This window comes from Triticum aestivum, chromosome 5A, assembly GCF_018294505.1.
Source record: "Triticum aestivum cultivar Chinese Spring chromosome 5A, IWGSC CS RefSeq v2.1, whole genome shotgun sequence".
Lineage (NCBI taxonomy): Eukaryota > Viridiplantae > Streptophyta > Magnoliopsida > Poales > Poaceae > Triticum > Triticum aestivum.
Genome location: NC_057806.1, coordinates 682,285,331 through 682,303,906, shown reverse-complemented (window position 1 = coordinate 682,303,906; position 18,576 = coordinate 682,285,331). Strand labels below are relative to the sequence as shown.

Below are 18,576 nucleotides of genomic sequence, written 5' to 3'. Positions count from 1 at the left end.
TGAAAGTTCTTATTTATTTTCTACATGCACAATATTTAATTATCTCGTGTTTTAAGCTTGCAAGGACATACGCATCGAGACTGTTTTTATCAGGACATGCATCCGGACTTGTTAAATTTGTGATATACTTTCTTTCATGCCTACATGCATTTTCTATTGTTTCTTTGTAGATTTTCCTTTTAAGGCAAATTGTATCAAACCCTTCATTCTAGTACATCATTCCCTTCAACTCAGCGGAGCACGTTAGTTTTTTATATTTTACTAGTAAGATGCCCGCGCTTCGCTACGGAATCACAAAAAATGAGAAACAACACAAGAATGTGCAAAGTCATTGATCAAAGCAATGACATATATTTTATAGGTACTCTTCAGAAGAATCATACAGTTTCCTGCCAATATAACCTTCTTCTAAGCCAAAGTCTTTTTTTTCTCCATCTTCACCTTGCAATAATATTTGTTGTCTCCTTGTCGGGTTTCTCATTGTTTGCTACGTCCTATATCTTTGGACAGAGAGCATGTGGCAATTGCAAATACATCCACATATTTGGCAATTGTGATGAAACCAGGTTTAGCTCGGACTCCAAATCTGTCTCTTCGAATCATTGTCACTTAACATCTGCTCCACCTCCAGCACACACACCACTCTCTGCTAGAAATGGTGATCATTAAGCACATCACTCTAACCTAACCTTAATATGAATAATGAAAGAACGACAATGCCTCAATAAGAAATCTGTGCAATGGAGTTAGCGACTACTGGTTTCATCTTTGGCTCCAATCTGATGGGGCTCAACGTGTTAGAAAATTTCCTCTTTCGTCACCTATCACATAAACGTATTTTGAGGCATATCAATCTGCGTATTGCAAGTGTAACAAACCAATACTAAATGTTGCTTAAACAGTTTGCGAGTGCATTATAGTTCAAAAATGGTTGCATGTACATGAATAATTGACACTGCAATATAGAAAGAAACATTCATGCCTCAAAATCATCTTCAAAAGGGATATAGGTTCCAGTTTAGTTTGATGACACAACAGGAGAGTTGTCGATTTCATTGATAGAAGGAATAAAGAACTTACAAAACACAAGCAAAGCAGAAGACAAAAATAGAATGGCCTTGTCCACCAAGCTAAATTACTATTGGAAATTTATGTGAGGTGCGCCGGTCTCCTTCCAACATTGGGTTCCTCAATGGCAAGGCATGCAAGCACCGCAACCAATAATTACAAATTGTGAAATATGTGGAAGTGGCAGTAGCGCTCGCCATGAAGAGAAGAATTTTTTTAGGCACGACTTACATAACTTAGGCATCTCTCAGGTCATGGAATCATTCATCAAGCATAGTATAGCCTTGTCTCCTGCAGCAACAATATTAGCTCTCGAGCTCTTGCTTCATCTATCTTATCACCTAGAACGACATCATACAATCACTACTGCATACATGATGATCTGTAGTATGTTTACGCAAAGGAGAAATAATGACCCTATAGAGGGCCTATAGTATATTTTGGCAAAAAAAGACAATGAACACCTACAATACATTTTATACTGAGCAAAGAAACAAAATGTACAAGAGATGAAGATGTACCTATCAAACAAAACTAACCGACACTATAGAACTGTACAATGATTTGTAACCTCCAATTTTGATGTCAACTTCACCAATAAAAGTTGTATCATCTTCTAACAGTAGTATATGTCGAAACTGATCTATTGAAATCGTTGGTAAATTTTGGGGTGTCAAAAAATTTTTTACCTCACTGTTGTATGATATCAAAGTCAATTCCTCTAGCGGTAACTACAAATTGCCTCACTGTCGTATGATATCAATATCAACACCCAAATAGTATTCAACATAAACACAATGGTATTATTTTTTAAGAGGAATCTAAAACTGCCAAGAGACCATACAATGCACAAAATCTGATTTGGCCGCGTGATCTACGGCTCCACTTCGCATGCTTAGTCTAGTCTACGACCATGGTAGGCAGTGGCGGAGGAAGAATAAAAATCTAGGTGGGGCAAACTCAAACATTAAACATGATGAAAAATCAAAGTAGTCCATAACTCTTGTACATAAAAATAATGTATATGGTCTACAGTTCATGCCTTTGCTCCACTGAAATTCAGATTTTTTTTGGGAAATCGACAACACGAACACAGAAAAACAGAAAAGAAAAATTGTAGCTTTTCTGCCCTCTTCCCTGTCCTGTATATCTTCTAGCTAGCCAAACTACTAGGAACATCGCGTCGCTTGTGCCGCCATGTGCTGCTGCACTCTGCCTGCGGATTAGCTCTGTGTGCGTGCCGAGACAACAGGCTGCGCCTTGAGGCTGGAGGATCAGCACGGTGCTACGTGCATCCTCTGATCCCGCCGTGGCGCCGTCCGTGGTAGGCTCGTTAAATTGCTATCGCTAGCCACTACCTAGCCAGCGTCTCAATTAAAAAAAAAATTGCTTGAGTGTGGGACTTGAGAAATTCTCTGCTTAATAATGTTTAGTCATCCTTGATCATGATCTCTACTTACCTTGCACCAAAGATCTAACACAGGTCACAGTTAAAAAAAATAGTCTAGATATACTGAATAGAAAATCTTGTTCCAACCTGATGGGATGGAGTACAGTGAAAGTCTAATTCTGCATCTCACAAGGAACTGTGCGGATAAACCTTTAACAAATCACATGTTTAGAGAGACCAAGGTTTCAATCACGTATGGGTCTGATACGCATCTCTACTCCCAAACAATTGATCAATTTCTTGGATCTGATAGGAGAGAAACTTAACTTACAGAGGAGATAGTGGTTGAGAGAGGACACAATAGGTCGGGGTAGTTGGTGCCAGCGCCGCCGTGAACGAGCGGCTCACCACCAGCAAAAATCCTCCGCTGCCTGTACCATGAAAAAGGGGCGTCAACTTGGAGGTTAAGAACCAAAGCCTGCACAAAAGAGAATCAACCCAACGACCACAAAGGGAAAATGAGCATACTTGGACATGGCAGCAACCGCCGCTATCCTCTCTGTCTCCGATGACCTACACGGCCAGATCTAGAAGGAGAGATGCTCGGCAAGCTCGAAGCAAAACCTGATTTAGTGAGACCCTTAAAACTACAGCTATACAAGGGGAGGGACCTTCTCCCAATTCAACTCGGATGGTCACCGGGAAAGAGAAAGGAGTGGCCGGCGGTGAGGAATTTTGGAGTTCTGGAAGACTCTGTTTCTTTCGCGAGAGAGGAGGAAGGGAAACTTTCGGGAGCTTTCTGGAGTGCGGGGTGGTTTATGTAAAAGTGCAACTTAAGTTGCTCGGGGGCAACTGGTCTCACGCTCAGCCTTACATTTTAGATTGGATGATTGAGATGGCCCGAAGGCAGACACGCCATCACCATCAACTCGCATTTTTATAGGAGTAGAGATCTGGGCTCTGCTCTGTAGGCATTGCCATGGTCCAAGGCGCCTAGAAGACTCCTGATTTTCTGAGTAGTATTTTACTCAACAAAAGCCTGCCACCTGACACAGCAGACAGCAGGACAGTGCAACACTAACTCCTACCGTGAATCCCAGGGATGTTGGCCGTTGGATCACACAATCCAATGGTAAGCAAACTGCCACGTTGTCGAGGATTTCAACCCGTTGAATGCTAGCTGTCCGATAGTAAAGATCAAACGGCTCATATGCTTCAAAGCTGGTACACTATATAGTACCAGTATACGGCAGCACGTGGTGTCTTGGTCAAACTGCAAATAACATCTCTTTCCTTGCACCATGGATACTTCAAAAACCAGCCACAGAGGACCTTTGATTCTGTGAGAACTTTTCTCATCAGCATCACGAGACGTTGCAGGCCTTGTTCGGTTACACCTCTTCTCAAGAGAATTGGAGAGAATTTGGGTGGATTTTGACTTGTGAGAGACTATATATATCCACCTCAATCCCTGCCAAACCCCTCCTAGATCCCTGTCAACCGAACAAGGCCGCAAAGTGTGCAACTGCAGGTGCAGCTCTACAGTGCCTCGATGACTCTAGAAAAAAACCCGGTCGGCCTCCTTTTGGCGAGCGACTGCATAAGCAAATCCCGAAGACGGATCAATTGAGTTTGCTGTAATAAACGGTAGCGATTCAGTCCGTCGAAAAAAATCAACGGCTGATAATTGCCTCTACGTCATGACGGGTGGGTGAAACAAGTTCAAAATTTCTTGTTCTATAGTAGTAGTAGAAAGTATAGATAGTGTAGATATAGATTGTGAAGAAAAACATGTTTGTTCTCAAAAATAAAAAATAAAAAACGCTGCGGGCCACCTGTATTCTGTCGCCTGGAACCTTGGACTCCACATTGACTATGGCCTCCATCAAGATCAATCTCGCCGTGGACAGGTCCCGGAACCGCGTGCTGTTCGCCGACGCGGGCTCCGACTTCGTCGACGTCCTCCTCACCTTCCTCACACTGCCGCTCTCCGCCATCCAGTCCTGCTCGGCAGGCGCGACATGGCCAGGATGCCTCTCCAACCTCTGCGACGGCGTCGAGCGCCTCAGGAACAGCAGGCTGCTCAAGGTTGAGGCCTGCCATGGCATGCTTCTCACACCCGCTCACACCGACGAGTTTGAGTACGTATACATGTCCTCTTGGAGTATATGCTACTCCCTCTGTAAACTAATATAAGAGCGTTTAGATCACTACTTTAGTATTCTAAAAGCTCTTATATTAGTTTACGGAGGGAGTACTATGATCTAAGTGTGCTTTCGGGTAGAGTACTCTTTCAGCTACGATTTACCTGACAAAATATCATTGTCAGGCTCTGTAAGTCAGCCAACAGTTGCTGCAACGAAGTCGTTATCAAGGGCTCCAAATGTTGCGTACGCATGGCCAGACTCCTGCATGTCTACAACCAAGCAGCAGGCAGCACAGAGACGTTTGTAAGCCGCAAAGAACGGTTTGTGATTAGTGATGACATGACAGTCAAACCGGCATCCGCCAGCAGCCTGCAGTCGCTGCCTCAAGCGTTCAGTTCCGATGGGATCGGCCATGGCTTCGAGGAGGTCCAAGTGAGCGTCAGCTGGGAGACTGTAAGATCATCGATTTAGTACGTACGGTATTGCTAGGATCAGAGTCGAATCAATTTTTTTCTTCTACTTAATAGTCTGTACTTTCTTTTGGTGTAGGTTTTGTTTATGTTCAAGGCCTCCCTTTCTTCAGATACAGTACTCACTGATGCATTTCTACCAAATCTGCTAACTGACTGTCAGAAACAGGCTGCTGGTGTTTCTATGAAACAGATCACCATCAATCAGAAAATGCTACCGTTCGATCAATATTCTGCAGGCTCTTCACCAGAAAGCAAGATCAAGATCTTCTATCACACCGATGAAAAGAAGGTCATGTATGCCGAATGCAGCCATGAGTTCGTCGACCTGCTCCTCGGTTTCCTGACTTACCCTATCAGCTCAGTTATCCTTTATACCGTATTGCTCAACGACGTGAGGTGTTCGTTGCATCGGTCTTTCAATCTAGCCCCCTTAATATTCAGTTCCGACGAACGCTAGCGGGCAATCGTTGGGAAGAATGGCTCCATCTAGTTAGGAGACTGATGGAAGTCCAGCTTTCACAACAACCCGATGAATTACGCTGGAAACTGACTAAGTCTGGAGTATTTACGGTTAAATCAATGTATATTGATGTTATTAATTCAAACTCCATTCCTACGTCCAAGCATGTTTGGGATGTCAAAGTTCCTTTGAAAATAAAAGTGTTTATGTGGTTTGTCCATAAACAAGTTATTTTAACTAAGGACAACCTCATAAAGCGTAATTGGACAGGACCTACTAGGTGTAGTTTATGTCATCGGGATGAGACTATCAAACATCTCTTTTTTGATTGCCCGTTAGCCAAGGTACTTTGGCAGACGGTCCACATTGCTTTTAGTATCAATCCACCGAATTCTGTTTATGCGTTATTTGGGACATGGCTTAATGGGATTGAGCCTAACTTAGCGAGACATATTCGGGTTGAAGTTTGTGCTTTGCTGTGGACTATCTGGACTTGCAGAAATGATTTGGTTTTTAACAGAATATCATGTATACATTTTTTGCAGGTCATATTCCGTACTACGACACTGATCCGTTCGTGGTTGCTACTCACCCAGACGGAGGCCAGGGAGCATTTGGTTACTGGGTCTTTCCGCTGGAAGATGGTAGCTCGGGATATATTCAACCGGTTTGGATGACGGTCATGTAATAGAATAGGCATTTAGATTTCCTATCTATTTTTTTTTAGCCAGCCGGTTGTGGCGTCTTTCCTCGGCTAGTTGGTGTTTCTAGCCCCTATTGGCTCTGTGTGAGTTGTTTGTGCTTTTTTATTATTTGTGGAGACCTTTGGAACCATGTTGACACTACTTTATTTGGTTAATAAGATGGCCGTATGCATCTTTCTGATGCAGAGGCTGGGGAATCACCCATTTTCGAAAAAAAAAAATCAGCTCGGTTATCAAGAACACGGGGGCTGGCACTCCCCATCTTGGCACGTGCCTTAACAATCTCTACAAAAGTGTTACCGGTCTCGACGAGGGTGGGTGCTTAACAGGTGCCCTCACCAAGAATAAGTTGCTGAATCCAAGCCTTAGACCGTTCGATCTTTTGAGCAACCTTGTGTGTCGGGCACTAGATTGCCAGTGTTTGAAAGATACGATGCCAGAGTTAGCGTGTTTTTGCTGCCACCCTGAGCTTGTTGAAGATGGAAGGTACGTCGTAGGCGATGATCTACTTATACATCAGGCGTCTGCCATGTCTCTGATGAAGCATTGGTGTGGGAGAGACAAGGCTATGGTACTGGAGATGGGCATTATCGTCAGGAAGCCGGAGGTACTCTAGCTAGCTTGTGAACTAGTATTACTGAACTAACAATTGGTAATTCAGCTTGCTAGTGTTTCTACCAATAATTTTGGTGGTCTTGCAGGCAGTTGCGCTACTGCGAGCCGTGCTTACTTCGAAGTCGGTGCTCACCGACGTATTCATCGACAGGCTGGAGGAACATTTCTCGCAAAAGAAGATACAGATATTCGCTAAGATCCCTGGGGGTAAGACGATAACCGTGGAGGTTGCAAGAGCCGACACCATTGCGACTGTCAAGAGCAGGATCAAGGATAAGGTGTCCATTGCAGCAGGTTGTCGTCATGAGTTGGTCTACGGTAGCAGATATCTGAAAGACCGGTGCACCGTTGCCGAATGCAACCTCGTCAGAGAATGTACCGTCACCTGCGAATTCTACAAGAAATGATACGTTATACAGCTGCCGGTCGCGATGAAGCTTGGTAGTTGTTTTTCAGTAATCCTGATGATTGTTTTGGCTCTTTTTGAGGTTGGAGGAGACATACTTTTCCTTCAACTGGTGTTTTTGGTGGCTGGACAACTGGTGTTTTCAGTGGCCCCGTCATGCATTCATATTGTTGCTGTTCAGTAAATCTTAGATTCTAAAACGGAAAGTGCAGTTCTGGCCAGTAAGAAAATGCGACGTGATATGGGCCTCCTGTAAAGGTCAGTCACCTTGTGCGCTTACAAACGATCAGGTGTCTTGAGATGTGAGTGCTAGTAGAATGCTACTATATAAGCTTCTGCGAGGGTGTCCGAGATATGATCAATGTTTTGGTTACCAGTCGAAATTTTGAGATTCCCCATGGTTACCACGTATTTCCGTGCCCCTCGATAAATCCTCATACCAAGCAAAAAATACCAATTTTTTAGCTTTTCTGAATTTGAACGCTCATCTTATAGTAAAGTACGTAGGATCTAATTAATGCCATGAGAGTTTGTTCTGACGTGTTGGTAGCAACCTAGTTTCTATTTTGAGAGGTCTCTGGTTCAAATATTTGTTCATTCACTTATTTGAATTCAAAATTCAACTATAAAATTCGTTCAAAATATTCTCGGCATTTCTCGGTAACCGTGGTAACCACGTTTACCAATCCCCCTTGGTAAAATTGCCTCATTCGGTAACCAAAACCTTTGATGTGATTGACCTAGTAACCAAACTCGTAGGCCATGTATCCTTATTTATCAGTTAATAAAGCTAGCCATGATGGTTTTTTCCTTAAAAAAAGGCTTCTGTGAGGGTGTTCTTCTTTCAGTGCTTTTTCTAGAATTTCGGAAAAAGTGGAAATGCATCTCGTAGTGTTGGAGATCTAAAATAATGCAACACGCAAGAAGAAAGCCACAATATTTCGTAAATCTTTACCTACTAATAAAGCGGCTATCGCTTCTGGTCGTCCGTCATTAAAATTACCCTTCGAGTTGGTAAAAATTACCCACCAATCCCACCGGTAAGTGGAAAAACGATTCAACCTTTCGGACAACAATCACCGCCTCCTTCGTTGCTTTATAAGGACGCGACGCGCAATAGTCACAAAATCAAGAGCAGCTGAGCGGTCGGCCTATCCCTCCTCTAGCGATGAGACCTGGGTTCGATCCCCGCTTTCTTTTCTCACGCATGTCGTATCCATGTATGTGTTCATCGGCCCCCTTCACTCCCTTGTTTATTTTTTCATTTTACTTTTTTGTCTTTTCTTTTCTCATTCTTTTTTATTTATTCTTCCTTCTTTCTTCTTTATTTTTAAATTACTTGGGGATTTTAATATTCTAAAAGTTGAGAATTTTAAAAAATGTTTGAGAAATCTAAAAATACGTGAATACAAAATTGTTTAGAAAATCATAAAAAAATTGCAGATTCAAAAATGTTGGTGGTTTTGTAAAACTGTTCGCAAAATTATAAAAAAATCACAATGTGGAAAAAATGGTCAGGAAATAAAATCATGTTCATGATTTTGAAAAAATGATCGTGTATTCAAAACATATTCGGGAATCTGAAAAAAAAAGTCCATGACATTTTAGAATATGTTCACAAAAATAAAAATAAAAATTTGTTTTTTTATATTTGTTCCCCAATTTTTTTGAAAAAGTTCATCGATTCAAAAAATGTTTGTTGAGACAAAAAAAAATTAATGAATTCGAAACTGGTTCATACATTTAAAAAGATTGTAAACAAAACTAATGTTCATGATTTTTTTGAGAAAATCATTTTTTTAAAAAAAAATTGTTTGTCGATTTGAAAAAATGTTCACTGGTTTATGTCTAGGATTTGTTTAGTTTTTCGAAAGTCTTTATATGTCTTGGCGTTGGGAGTAGTTCGGGCTCAATGAGATTTGCTTTTAAAGTTTTAAACGTTTCCTTGTGCAACATAATTAAAAGTGTGACATGCACTGGCAAACTCATAGCCTTGGGATTTACCGCGTCGAATGCATTGTGATCACGTAGACATCACGACCATCATCGGCTAGGGTGAGAAAGAATAAATGACAACATGGTGAGCCACTATGTTAAAAATAGAGTACGCTCATATATCAGGATATTTAGTCATACTTATTTGATTAGCTATAATTTTTTGTCTCCCGTTACAACGCACGGGCATATTTGCTAGTATATATAATTTGTGAAGAACATCAACAAATTGTTTATTAACTGCAGAAAATGAAGGTAAATCAAGAAAATACTACAGAAAAACATATGTTGCCTAATGTTTCGGCATAAGCTGTGTGTAATTTATCAGGTACTCAACTTACCCCAGTGTAAGCCAAGTATGATCAAAAACATACAGGGCAAATGCATGGCCCTCGGCTTAGCAACTTTGCGCCGAGTTCCTACAAGAAAACTCTCGGCCTAAACAGAAATCTTGGCATATTCCACAAAATACACTTGGCATACACGTAATTGTCGGCAAAGCAACTGCCACATGGCCGTTCTGTAGTTTTGAGAGAACTGGAAATGCATCTCGTAGTGTTGGAGGTCTAGGATAATGCAACACGCAAGAAGAAAACCATAATATTTTGTAAATATATAATTTGTGAAGAACATCAATATTTTGTTCAGTTAACTGCTAAAGAATAAAGGAATCGATGGAACATGAGAAGGGGGGATGAGTGTCTGGAATAAAATTCATGGTTCCTGAACAGGGAATATTTATCAAAATTTTAGATATTGGGGTGTCTGAAAAGGTGGGTTCGATCATATGAAAGAACACCAACACGAACTCTTTTAGGCATAACTAACTCCGATGAGCTAAATGAAGCATGCTTTTGATCGGGGCGACAAGGGTGGCCTCTAACCCCAGGCCCAAACCACCCCTTCCTCTCTCCATCATGCCCTCGCTACCATTGGTCAAGCCCGTGTAACGCGAGGATGGCGGTGGCGAGGCTCCCTCCGGCGGCTACTCATTTCCATGGTGCCAGGCGCGCCCTCGCTTGCTGGTAGGAGGCTCGGTGGTTCAGATCTCATCTACATGGAGTTATTGCCGCGGCTCAGTGTCATCCCATGTAGGTAAAGCATCCCTAGGATAGCATGTAGCAGATATGAGGCTGGATACTCAAGAGGAGAGCCCCTGCATGGAGCACGCTGCGGTGGTGCAGTTGCCCCCTCTAGGAGGAGGCTAAGAGATGGTCATCCTTCTTTACCCTTGTGTTTCTAATGGCTATGCCTTGGCGGGTTCTTCTCTGGCGAGGAAACGTCTCCTCGACACTCAGAGTGGAAGACGTCAAACTCTTGGGTGGTGGTGGTCATGTACCCTTGGTTGCTAGTCATGCCGGCTCTCCTGGCAGTCGAGATGGTGATCCCGAGCATTCCCACATGGGGGCATTTGGAACCATGGGCAGCAGTCTGGATGGGATGGTGGATTATTCAGACGTCTCTCAGACGAGCCTCGTGGCGGAGGTGTTTGTTGATCTCCTTGCTTGTGTGGGCAATGGAGAGTGGTCCTAGTAAGGTTGTGGCGGCGATGTGGGCTCAGTGGGCGGGTTCTTCAACAAGGTCTGAGGGGGGTACAGAGCGAAAGCTAGGCGCTATAGTGTTCGCACGAGTTCCTGGCGGTGTCGAAGAATTCCCGGTCGACGGCGGCTCCCTATGCAGCGGAGAGATAGAGATGGGAGGGGGGGGGGGAAGAGACTAGGGAAAGACCTAACACGCGACCCCGTAACAGTTCACCGGCTGCGTTGACATATTTTGCCATTTGGACTTGATGAGTGGGCTCCAGCTGTCATAAACCTGATCAAATGTTAACCACTCAGCCATTTGGATTTTTTTTTGAAACAGCTAACCACACATCTACGACAAACAAAAATATGATAGTTTTTTGAAACCCTAACCCGAAAATTGGTGGTTTTATACTATTCCCTCAGCTGCTGGGAGAGGTCTCCCCCAATTTTGTTCGTAGCATCAATCTCTGAATAAGTGAAGATATAGCTGTCGATGGACTAAACCATAGAGTAGAGCAAAAATAGTGAAAAGCAGCAAAGGATAAAGAGTAAAGGAGGCCGGCTCAGTGTAATCGCACTCGCTCGGAGTAAAGGAGCACTGGAATTGGGGACAAAAGCCCTCTAAATTGCCCCCTCTGCTTTACTCCACCATCTACGATCCCCAACACCCAAATCCAAAGTCTCCACAGATTTCGACCACCTGCAAATCCATTGCGTCGTTCTTGGACGGACGTCCTCTGAACTTGTACGAATAGTCTGCACCTATGGACTCCATCAAGATCAAGCTCGCCGTGGACAGGTCGCGGAACCGCGTGCTGTTCGCTGACGCCGGCTCCGACTTCATCGACGTCCTCCTCAGCTTCCTCACGCTCCCGCTCTCCGCCGTCCAGTTCTGTGCGGCGTCATCGCCGGGATGTCTCTCTAACCTCTGCGACAGCGTCAGCCGCCTGACCGAAGGTAAGCTGCTCAAGGTTGAGGCCTGCCATGGCATGCTTCTCACGCCTTCGACCGCCCATGAGTTTGGAGGGTACGCATCTTCTCTTCCCACTCTTCTCTATATGAAATTACGGATAGGAATTAGTACATGATGATCTTGTTAATTCATTTTCTTGACCTTGAATTCTTGATTCTGTTAAAATTTACATCTTACCGTGCCATCCTCAGGAGCGGTTTCTGCAATTCTCATGATACGTTTGTCAAGAACCAGCCAAGCCTACAGGTAGATGGAGATTTCTGCAGGTGTTGGCAAGTCATGGCTAGACTCGTGCATGTCTACAACAGAGTAAGCTCTGGGTCTGGGACGTTCGTGAGGTGTAAAGAACAGTTTATGATTAGCGATGACTGGACGATCATGCCGGCGTCGACTGGCACCATGCAGTCGCTGGCTCACAACTTTGGCCCTGGTGCCATCCTCAATGACTTTGAGGAGCTGGAAGTGTACATCGGCTGGACGGAGGTAGCACCGATTATTTCGAGCTTCGGGCTCTTTTCAATTTTTAATTTTTTTCATACTTTGAACTTTAGTTGTGTGCATCGTATGATGCAGAGGAGGGGTGAACCTTCCTATTGAAAAAAAGGACACCGCTAGTGCTAGAAGTGAATCATTTTCTCCACTAACTTGGATTCTTATTTTAGGTTGTATCCATGCTGAAGGCTTCTCTGTCATCGGACACCATATTCACTGATGTATTTCTACCCATGGGAACCGTTGATCAGGATGCTCTTGCCACGGTGAAACCGATCATCAACAAGAAAATCATAGTAGCTCCCAGTGAAGATTCCGGACCTCGTGCTCCACTAGAATGCAAGATCAAGCTGTTCTATGATGGGCTGGAGAAAAAGGTGATGTATGCTGAATGCAAGCATGAGTTTGTTGATCTGCTCCTTGGTTTCATGGCTTACCCACTGGGCTGTGTGATCAAGAACATGTATTATAATGGCGTCACCTCTCCTCTGATCAATGGTGGTGGCTTCGACAATCTGTACATCAGCGTCGTCGAACTTGATGCAGCAGGCTTCATAACAAAGTGGGAAGCCCAGTGAGACGTTGCTGAATCCACCCCTTAGCCCGTTCAGTGTGCGCTCAAAGTGCGGCACTCTCAAAGAACACGAAGTGGAACCGAAAAATTACATGGGCCTGGTATCATATAGCTGGTGTGCTGGCTGTTGTCATGACCTGGTCGAAGACCGAAACTATGTGGTGAGCGATGATCTACTGATCCACCAGGCCTCCGGGATGTCCGTGACGAAGCACTGGTGCAGGAGAGACAAGGCTAACGTTGTCGAGACGGAGATCACCATCGGGAAACCAGAGGTAAGGTAGCTAGAAGCCTAGAATTGTGCAGAACAATTACTAGATCCAGATTTAATTTGTTGTCTTGCAGGCTGTTGAGCTGCTGCAAGCCATGCTTACCTCGAGGACACCGCTGACGGACGTGTTGAACAAAAGGCTGGAGGAACACTCCTCCCTGCAAAAAATGCAGATCTCTGTCGAGTTCCCTGCAGGTAAGATCATAACCGTGGAGGTTTCGAGATTCGACACCATTGCCACCGTCAAGTGCAGGATCAAGGATCAGGTGCCCATTCCAGCAGGTCTTCGTCATGAATTGTTCTACGGCAGCAAAATTTTGGAAGACTCGTGCACCGCTGCCGAATACAATCTTGTCAGCAAATGTAGCATCACCTGCGAATTTCGTCAAGTAAACGACTAGGAAGACTACGACCGTTTGGTATGATGCGTGGTCGATCGTGCAATCGTTTTTTTCACCTAAAGAATCACCTGGCCCAATACAGAAGCCCTGCTACTATTTCTTTTCTTTGACGTGCCTAGTACTATTTCTTATTGGAATCCAGCCCACAGCTGCTTCCTTCGATCCTCGGCCGCTCTGGAGAGATCTCCTCGTATCAATGGCGCGTTATTAGGCACATACAAACAACAATCCTACGAATAAAGAATGGGATGCGATCGCGAGACAAGAATGAATGAAAACAACGAAGATGCATGCATGCGGGCGGTCGGTCAGCGGTCGGCGGCGTGGCGGGGGCGGAGGATGCGGCACTGCTCGGAGACCTTCTGCTGGAGGTAGTAGGGGTGGAGCGGGTGGTCGTTGGCCAGGAACCCCCAGCGCCGGCCGTTGCGCGTGATCCTCAGCAGCCGCAGCAGCAGCGCCTCCGCCAGGTCCCCGTCCCGGTCCCGCGCCACCCGCTCGATCCGGTGCCGCTCCTCCGCCGGCACACGGTGCTCCAGCGACGGCGCCTCCATCATCCCGACCCTGCCTCGCCTCGCTCGATCGGTCGATCCGCTCGTTCGCGTTAGGGTTTGGGACTTTGGATCGCGGCGAGAGAGGCAGATTTCTCGTAGCCGTTTTATTTATACAGGGCCCCGCCCGTGGAGACAGAGGACAGAACGGGAATGTTTTTGGATAAAATATTATCCTGTTTTGGCAAGGAGTGATTCCCAGCCGTCCGATGCGGATGCACGTGGCATCACGAACCGCTCACTAATTCCACCATTATTATTATTATCTACATCCGCCTAGCGAATTGATGGCGCAGTGCTATTTTCTTCCCTGCATTCATGCACTGGTAGTACAAAAAAAATCCATTTATGCAATGGATATCTTTTTTTTTCCTTTTCATAGGAAGTAATTTATATTCTTTTATCCTTTGTCATTAAGTGTTGATTAAAACTGGATTTCTTGTGGCTATAAATATAATGCCAAATTTGCTCTCCAACAGCGCCCATGGCAAGGTTTAAATTCCTCAAGAAAATGATGAGCGCGCATTTACGGGCGTCGATATTATCCGATCTGGCAAATCGACAGGAGAGGACGAGAAAAATGACGACACACTTCGCATTCCTTGCTGATAAAAGATGAGCCAGTAGCATTTTTACAATGGTCGTTTTCAGGAGAAACATAACATTTCTACGATGCTCAGAGGCATAAGATGATCATAGGCACCAGCACCAGCAAGAGATCGAGGAAGGTATGTGCCCGGTCTTACGGATCTGCGCCGCCTGCTCATCCGTTCGCTCCGCTTCTTGGCTCCTCCTCGCCTCCGCGGCCTCCCTCTTCGCCTCTGCTCTGCGTCTCGCTGACGCCAGCTTCCGAGCAAACCTGTCGTGCTCGCGAGCTCGCTTTCTTTCCATCTTCGCCTGTGATTAGGAGGAAAATGATTTCATCAAATGCTGAACGCTTGACTTTTCTCTCAGTTTTCTTGCAATCTATTCGGCTATCAGCTACGTATGAGCCATACAGTTCTATTTAGAGATGGTTTCATATGTTAATTCAGAGAAACTAAGCGGTTTTTTGAGCAATTCAGAGAAACTAAGCTGTGCTTCTTATGCTGGCATGCTGCAGTGCCAGTGATTACAGATCAGACCTAAGAAATTGCATGATGTGCTTCACATTAGAAGTTTCAGTGGTATCAGATCATCAGGTAACACTTCGTTTCACTCCTTTCACTTATACTCCAAGCACAGTTGCTAATATCAATATTTAGTCAACATCTCATGATATACCTCTATGCTCTTCATTTCAGCTTCAATTTTTGCTCTCTGGTGATTTTCCCAAGCTTGGATCTTTACCTCTTCCCTCTGAAACCTACAAGAATTGCATGAATATAGATGATCAATGATCAATCTCGTTCTGGAGGGAAATGTGCTATCAAGATTATATTCACAAGTGTGCAAATATTTAAATGGGCCAATCAAGATAGTGTCTATCTCTTTGCACATGTGTATATTTCTACCAAATGACCTGATCAGAATGTCAAAAATGCAAGCTGAACTCAGTACTGATTTGAGGATTGTTACATTACAGTTACGCCAGTATCTGTCAGCGTTAGCAGATAGTCAAGAATGAGAAGAAAAATATACCTTGCAAGATACTTTGCCTTCTCTGCCTCCTGCCAATCTGCAGCACGGGTCTCTCTGTCGATTTCTACAGCCTTATCAGCTGGAACATTTGGGAAATTTGCAGTAGCTCTCTCTTCCTTGCTTGCCCATGCAGCTATAGTCGTCTTGCCTAGCCGTTCGCCGAGATCCATGATTTCCTTCCTGGTATTCAACTGTAGCTCCTCCTCGGACATGCCCATCTTGCCGGAATCAATTGTACCGACACCAAATTCTACACTCCGGTTAGGAGTTGGCGTCCTAGTGGAGGTAGGGCTGGATGCTATTATCGGAGTCCCAGTCCGAGAGGGCTCCTGGCTGGCAATCGGAGTCATTTCTGTTCCCATATCTCTCATCGAGACAGACCGAATTACGTGTTCTGGTTCGTCGACTGTTGGGGCAGTTTCTGCAGGTTTGATTGAATCGGGCTGCGTGGAACCTGCAGATATTGATTACCCAAAACAAAGTCATCAGCACAGTAAATGTATCGATAAAACAAAGACACAGATAACAAATTTCCTTTCTGGTTAGCTGGAAAACCCACTTGAAACTGTTTGCTGAATAAAGAGAAAATAAGTGGTGAATAATGGCAGATTGGCTTTTCTGGCCTACTACAATGATAACATCAGAGCCAGGCCTTTTCGCACCACCAACTAATGTATCATGATGTTAGTGTACTTGTCCCCGATTCAGCCGGCACCCACAACTTCAAATTTGCCGCCCAAGAACTAGCAAACAATCCTTGACTCGATTCAGCATGCTGCATCATAAACAATCATGAAGCATGCTAGTTGAACCTCCAAAGTTCAGACACACATCTTAGGATACACCAGACACATGAAGCAAAGATATTGCTCTCAAGTGCCCACAGAAGCATGCATTTTTCAGCTCATGATCACATCACAGTCGTTATCAAGTAGTAAAACAGAGTAAGACATGATCAAAACATCAAAAGAATGACAAAATCTTACTTACCAACTGAATTATCAGTCAAGGTTCCGGTGTTTCTCGGCACCTCGGCGACCACCTTAGCAGCGGCCGGTGGGCAGGCACCGTGCTCAGGTAAAGCAAATGCCGTCTTCTTCGGCGCAAACCCGGCGGCGCTCATCACACGGCCAGTACGGTTCGCCGTCGGGCTCGAAATCCACTTCTCGGCGTCGTCCCACTTCGACGGCGTCGGCCTAGAGAACGGCGGCAGCAGACTAGATACTGCTGTCGGCCTCTTCACCGTTGTCGGCCCCGAAGAGCTGCTCTCGGAGTCGAAGCTGTCGTCGTCCGGAGCCCGGTTCCTTGATCTGTGGCCACTGTTGCTGGACATCTCGGTGGAGGTGGAGCATTCCAAGCTCCCTATGGACACGATTATTGGTACCCAAAGAGTTAGCAGTGTTCAGTAAACTGTAGAGGATACTATTTGATGAAGTGTAGTAAATTGGACTTACTCCGGTCGTCTAGCTCGCCGGAGTCGTTGGCCTCGGGCGAGGTGTCCTCGCCGGAGTGCTGGTGCTTCTCCAGCCCGAGAAGCATGGCTCGCAGCTTGGCCGGGGAGAATCCGCCCGACTGCATTGCAGAAGACGGAAAGAGCAGAGGAATTTAGCGAGACTGAAAGAAGGGGATCGGGACCGTTTTGTAGAGCGCTTTCCGCGGCGAATTGAACCAAGAAATTGCCAAATTTGACGGACAAAATTATCCCCGGCTTTTTAGAAAATCGTGCGCCCAAATATCCAAGACCCGTCCCAATCCCGTGCCTCCACAGCCACCCGGTGAAAGCTACGGCGCATGCTGACATACATAGATACAAAATCGTCGCCGAATTCAAGACGAAACAGAGCTGAGCAGAGCAGTAGCATCGACTGGGAGAGGATGGCGAAAGGGGAAACTTTTCAGCAAAGCGGGCGTCGAATTCAGGACCAAAAATGCAGGCCGGGTTTGGGGGGAGAATGGAAGCCGGTCGCTGCAGGAAAACAGTCAAATGTGGACCTGTCGCTGGAAAGCGCATCGAATTCAGCAACGGCGGGCATATGCTTGCCTGCTTTCCAAGAAGTGGTCGTTAAAGAGGTCGCACCTCAACAAGGATACAGAACGTTGGTAGGGCTAGCAGCGGACTGCGCCGAGGGAATCCTATGCTGCGGATAAGGAGCGAAATCACCGAATCGAGCAGATCGCCGGCGCCCAACTGCCAATGCCCTGCAAACCGCGCACAAAACCAGAACCGGCACTGGGAGTCGCCCGCCATGAGGAGAGGAGCAGGGAGGAAGGAGTACGGGGAAGAAGAGACCACGGCGAGCAGCACGAGAAAGATCCGATCCGAATGAGAAGGAAAGCAAACCGGCTGCGGGGAGGGAGGGGGGGTAGACGGCGAGCGAACCTGGCGGTGGGGCGGGTCGTGGATGCGCTCGTAGTCCATGGGCGGCAACGGTGGGGAGTTGGGCTGGATGAGGAGGGGGGAGAAGAAGCGGAGGGGAGGGGCAGGAAGCTTAACGAGCGGGGAGTGGGGACGTGCGAGCATGCGAGTGGTGGCCGGTGGGGATAATTAGTCAATCAAGCCTGCCTGCTTGATTAACAAAACAATATGCCTCTCACGATGCCATTGCTAATCAACCCAGCCCATTAAGGCACGCGAGGAGAAGAGAATTGGATTTGGAATTTGGAGGATTGCGAGGAGAATCGGGTGCGCGGGTTCGGTTGGATCCTTTTCCCGTTCTCCCGTGTTCAATCGGGAGTGCGCGTGCGCTTGTGCTTGTCAGCACCCCTCTTCTCCGGCATTTGTTTGTTATACTAGTGACTTTGTCAAGCGCATCTCACTCTCTCAAGACCGCGCTTGGTTAAGCAACAACAACATCAGTATGTACCATTTGGCATGCACTACTAATCATGAGCAAAAACACCACTGTACTGCAT

General features: G+C 45.6%; 3 protein-coding genes, 1 long non-coding RNA gene and 1 pseudogene across 6 annotated transcripts; 2 read left to right on the top strand and 3 right to left on the bottom strand.

Moving 5' to 3' along the window:
* Positions 1-339: 339 nt before the first annotated feature.
* LOC123108394 (uncharacterized) lies at positions 340-3,254 on the bottom strand. 3 transcript variants are annotated; one of them, XR_006451894.1, is made up of 3 exons: positions 2,987-3,254; positions 2,790-2,889; positions 340-1,409 (listed from the first exon to the last, which is right to left on the bottom strand). It is a non-coding gene; the product is annotated as an uncharacterized lncRNA (long non-coding RNA). The 3 variants fall into 3 exon arrangements; XR_006451895.1 differs by having other exon boundaries at positions 340-1,359; XR_006451893.1 differs by having other exon boundaries at positions 2,790-2,885.
* A 1,065-nt stretch (positions 3,255-4,319) lies between these two features.
* Positions 4,320-7,264, top strand: LOC123101794 (uncharacterized). Its single transcript, XM_044523084.1, has 5 exons — positions 4,320-4,599; positions 4,788-5,058; positions 5,155-5,454; positions 6,481-6,849; positions 6,944-7,264. The coding sequence occupies exons 1-5, from the start codon at positions 4,334-4,336 to the stop codon at positions 7,262-7,264; spliced, it is 1,527 nt and encodes a 508-aa protein (XP_044379019.1). The 5' UTR covers positions 4,320-4,333.
* A 4,161-nt stretch (positions 7,265-11,425) lies between these two features.
* On the top strand, positions 11,426-13,572 carry LOC123108393 (uncharacterized; annotated as a pseudogene).
* A 116-nt stretch (positions 13,573-13,688) lies between these two features.
* Positions 13,689-14,153, bottom strand: LOC123108392 (uncharacterized). The gene has a single exon (XM_044530189.1). It carries the CDS (start codon positions 14,047-14,049, stop codon positions 13,804-13,806), a length of 246 nt encoding a protein of 81 aa, XP_044386124.1. The 5' UTR covers positions 14,050-14,153; the 3' UTR covers positions 13,689-13,803.
* Positions 14,154-14,617: 464 nt separating this feature from the next.
* LOC123105963 (uncharacterized) lies at positions 14,618-18,182 on the bottom strand. The gene is made up of 6 exons (XM_044528143.1): positions 18,044-18,182; positions 17,118-17,235; positions 16,654-17,025; positions 15,664-16,117; positions 15,307-15,388; positions 14,618-14,940 (listed from the first exon to the last, which is right to left on the bottom strand). Exons 1-6 carry the CDS (start codon positions 18,080-18,082, stop codon positions 14,737-14,739), a joined length of 1,269 nt encoding a protein of 422 aa, XP_044384078.1. The 5' UTR covers positions 18,083-18,182; the 3' UTR covers positions 14,618-14,736.
* Positions 18,183-18,576: the final 394 nt, after the last annotated feature.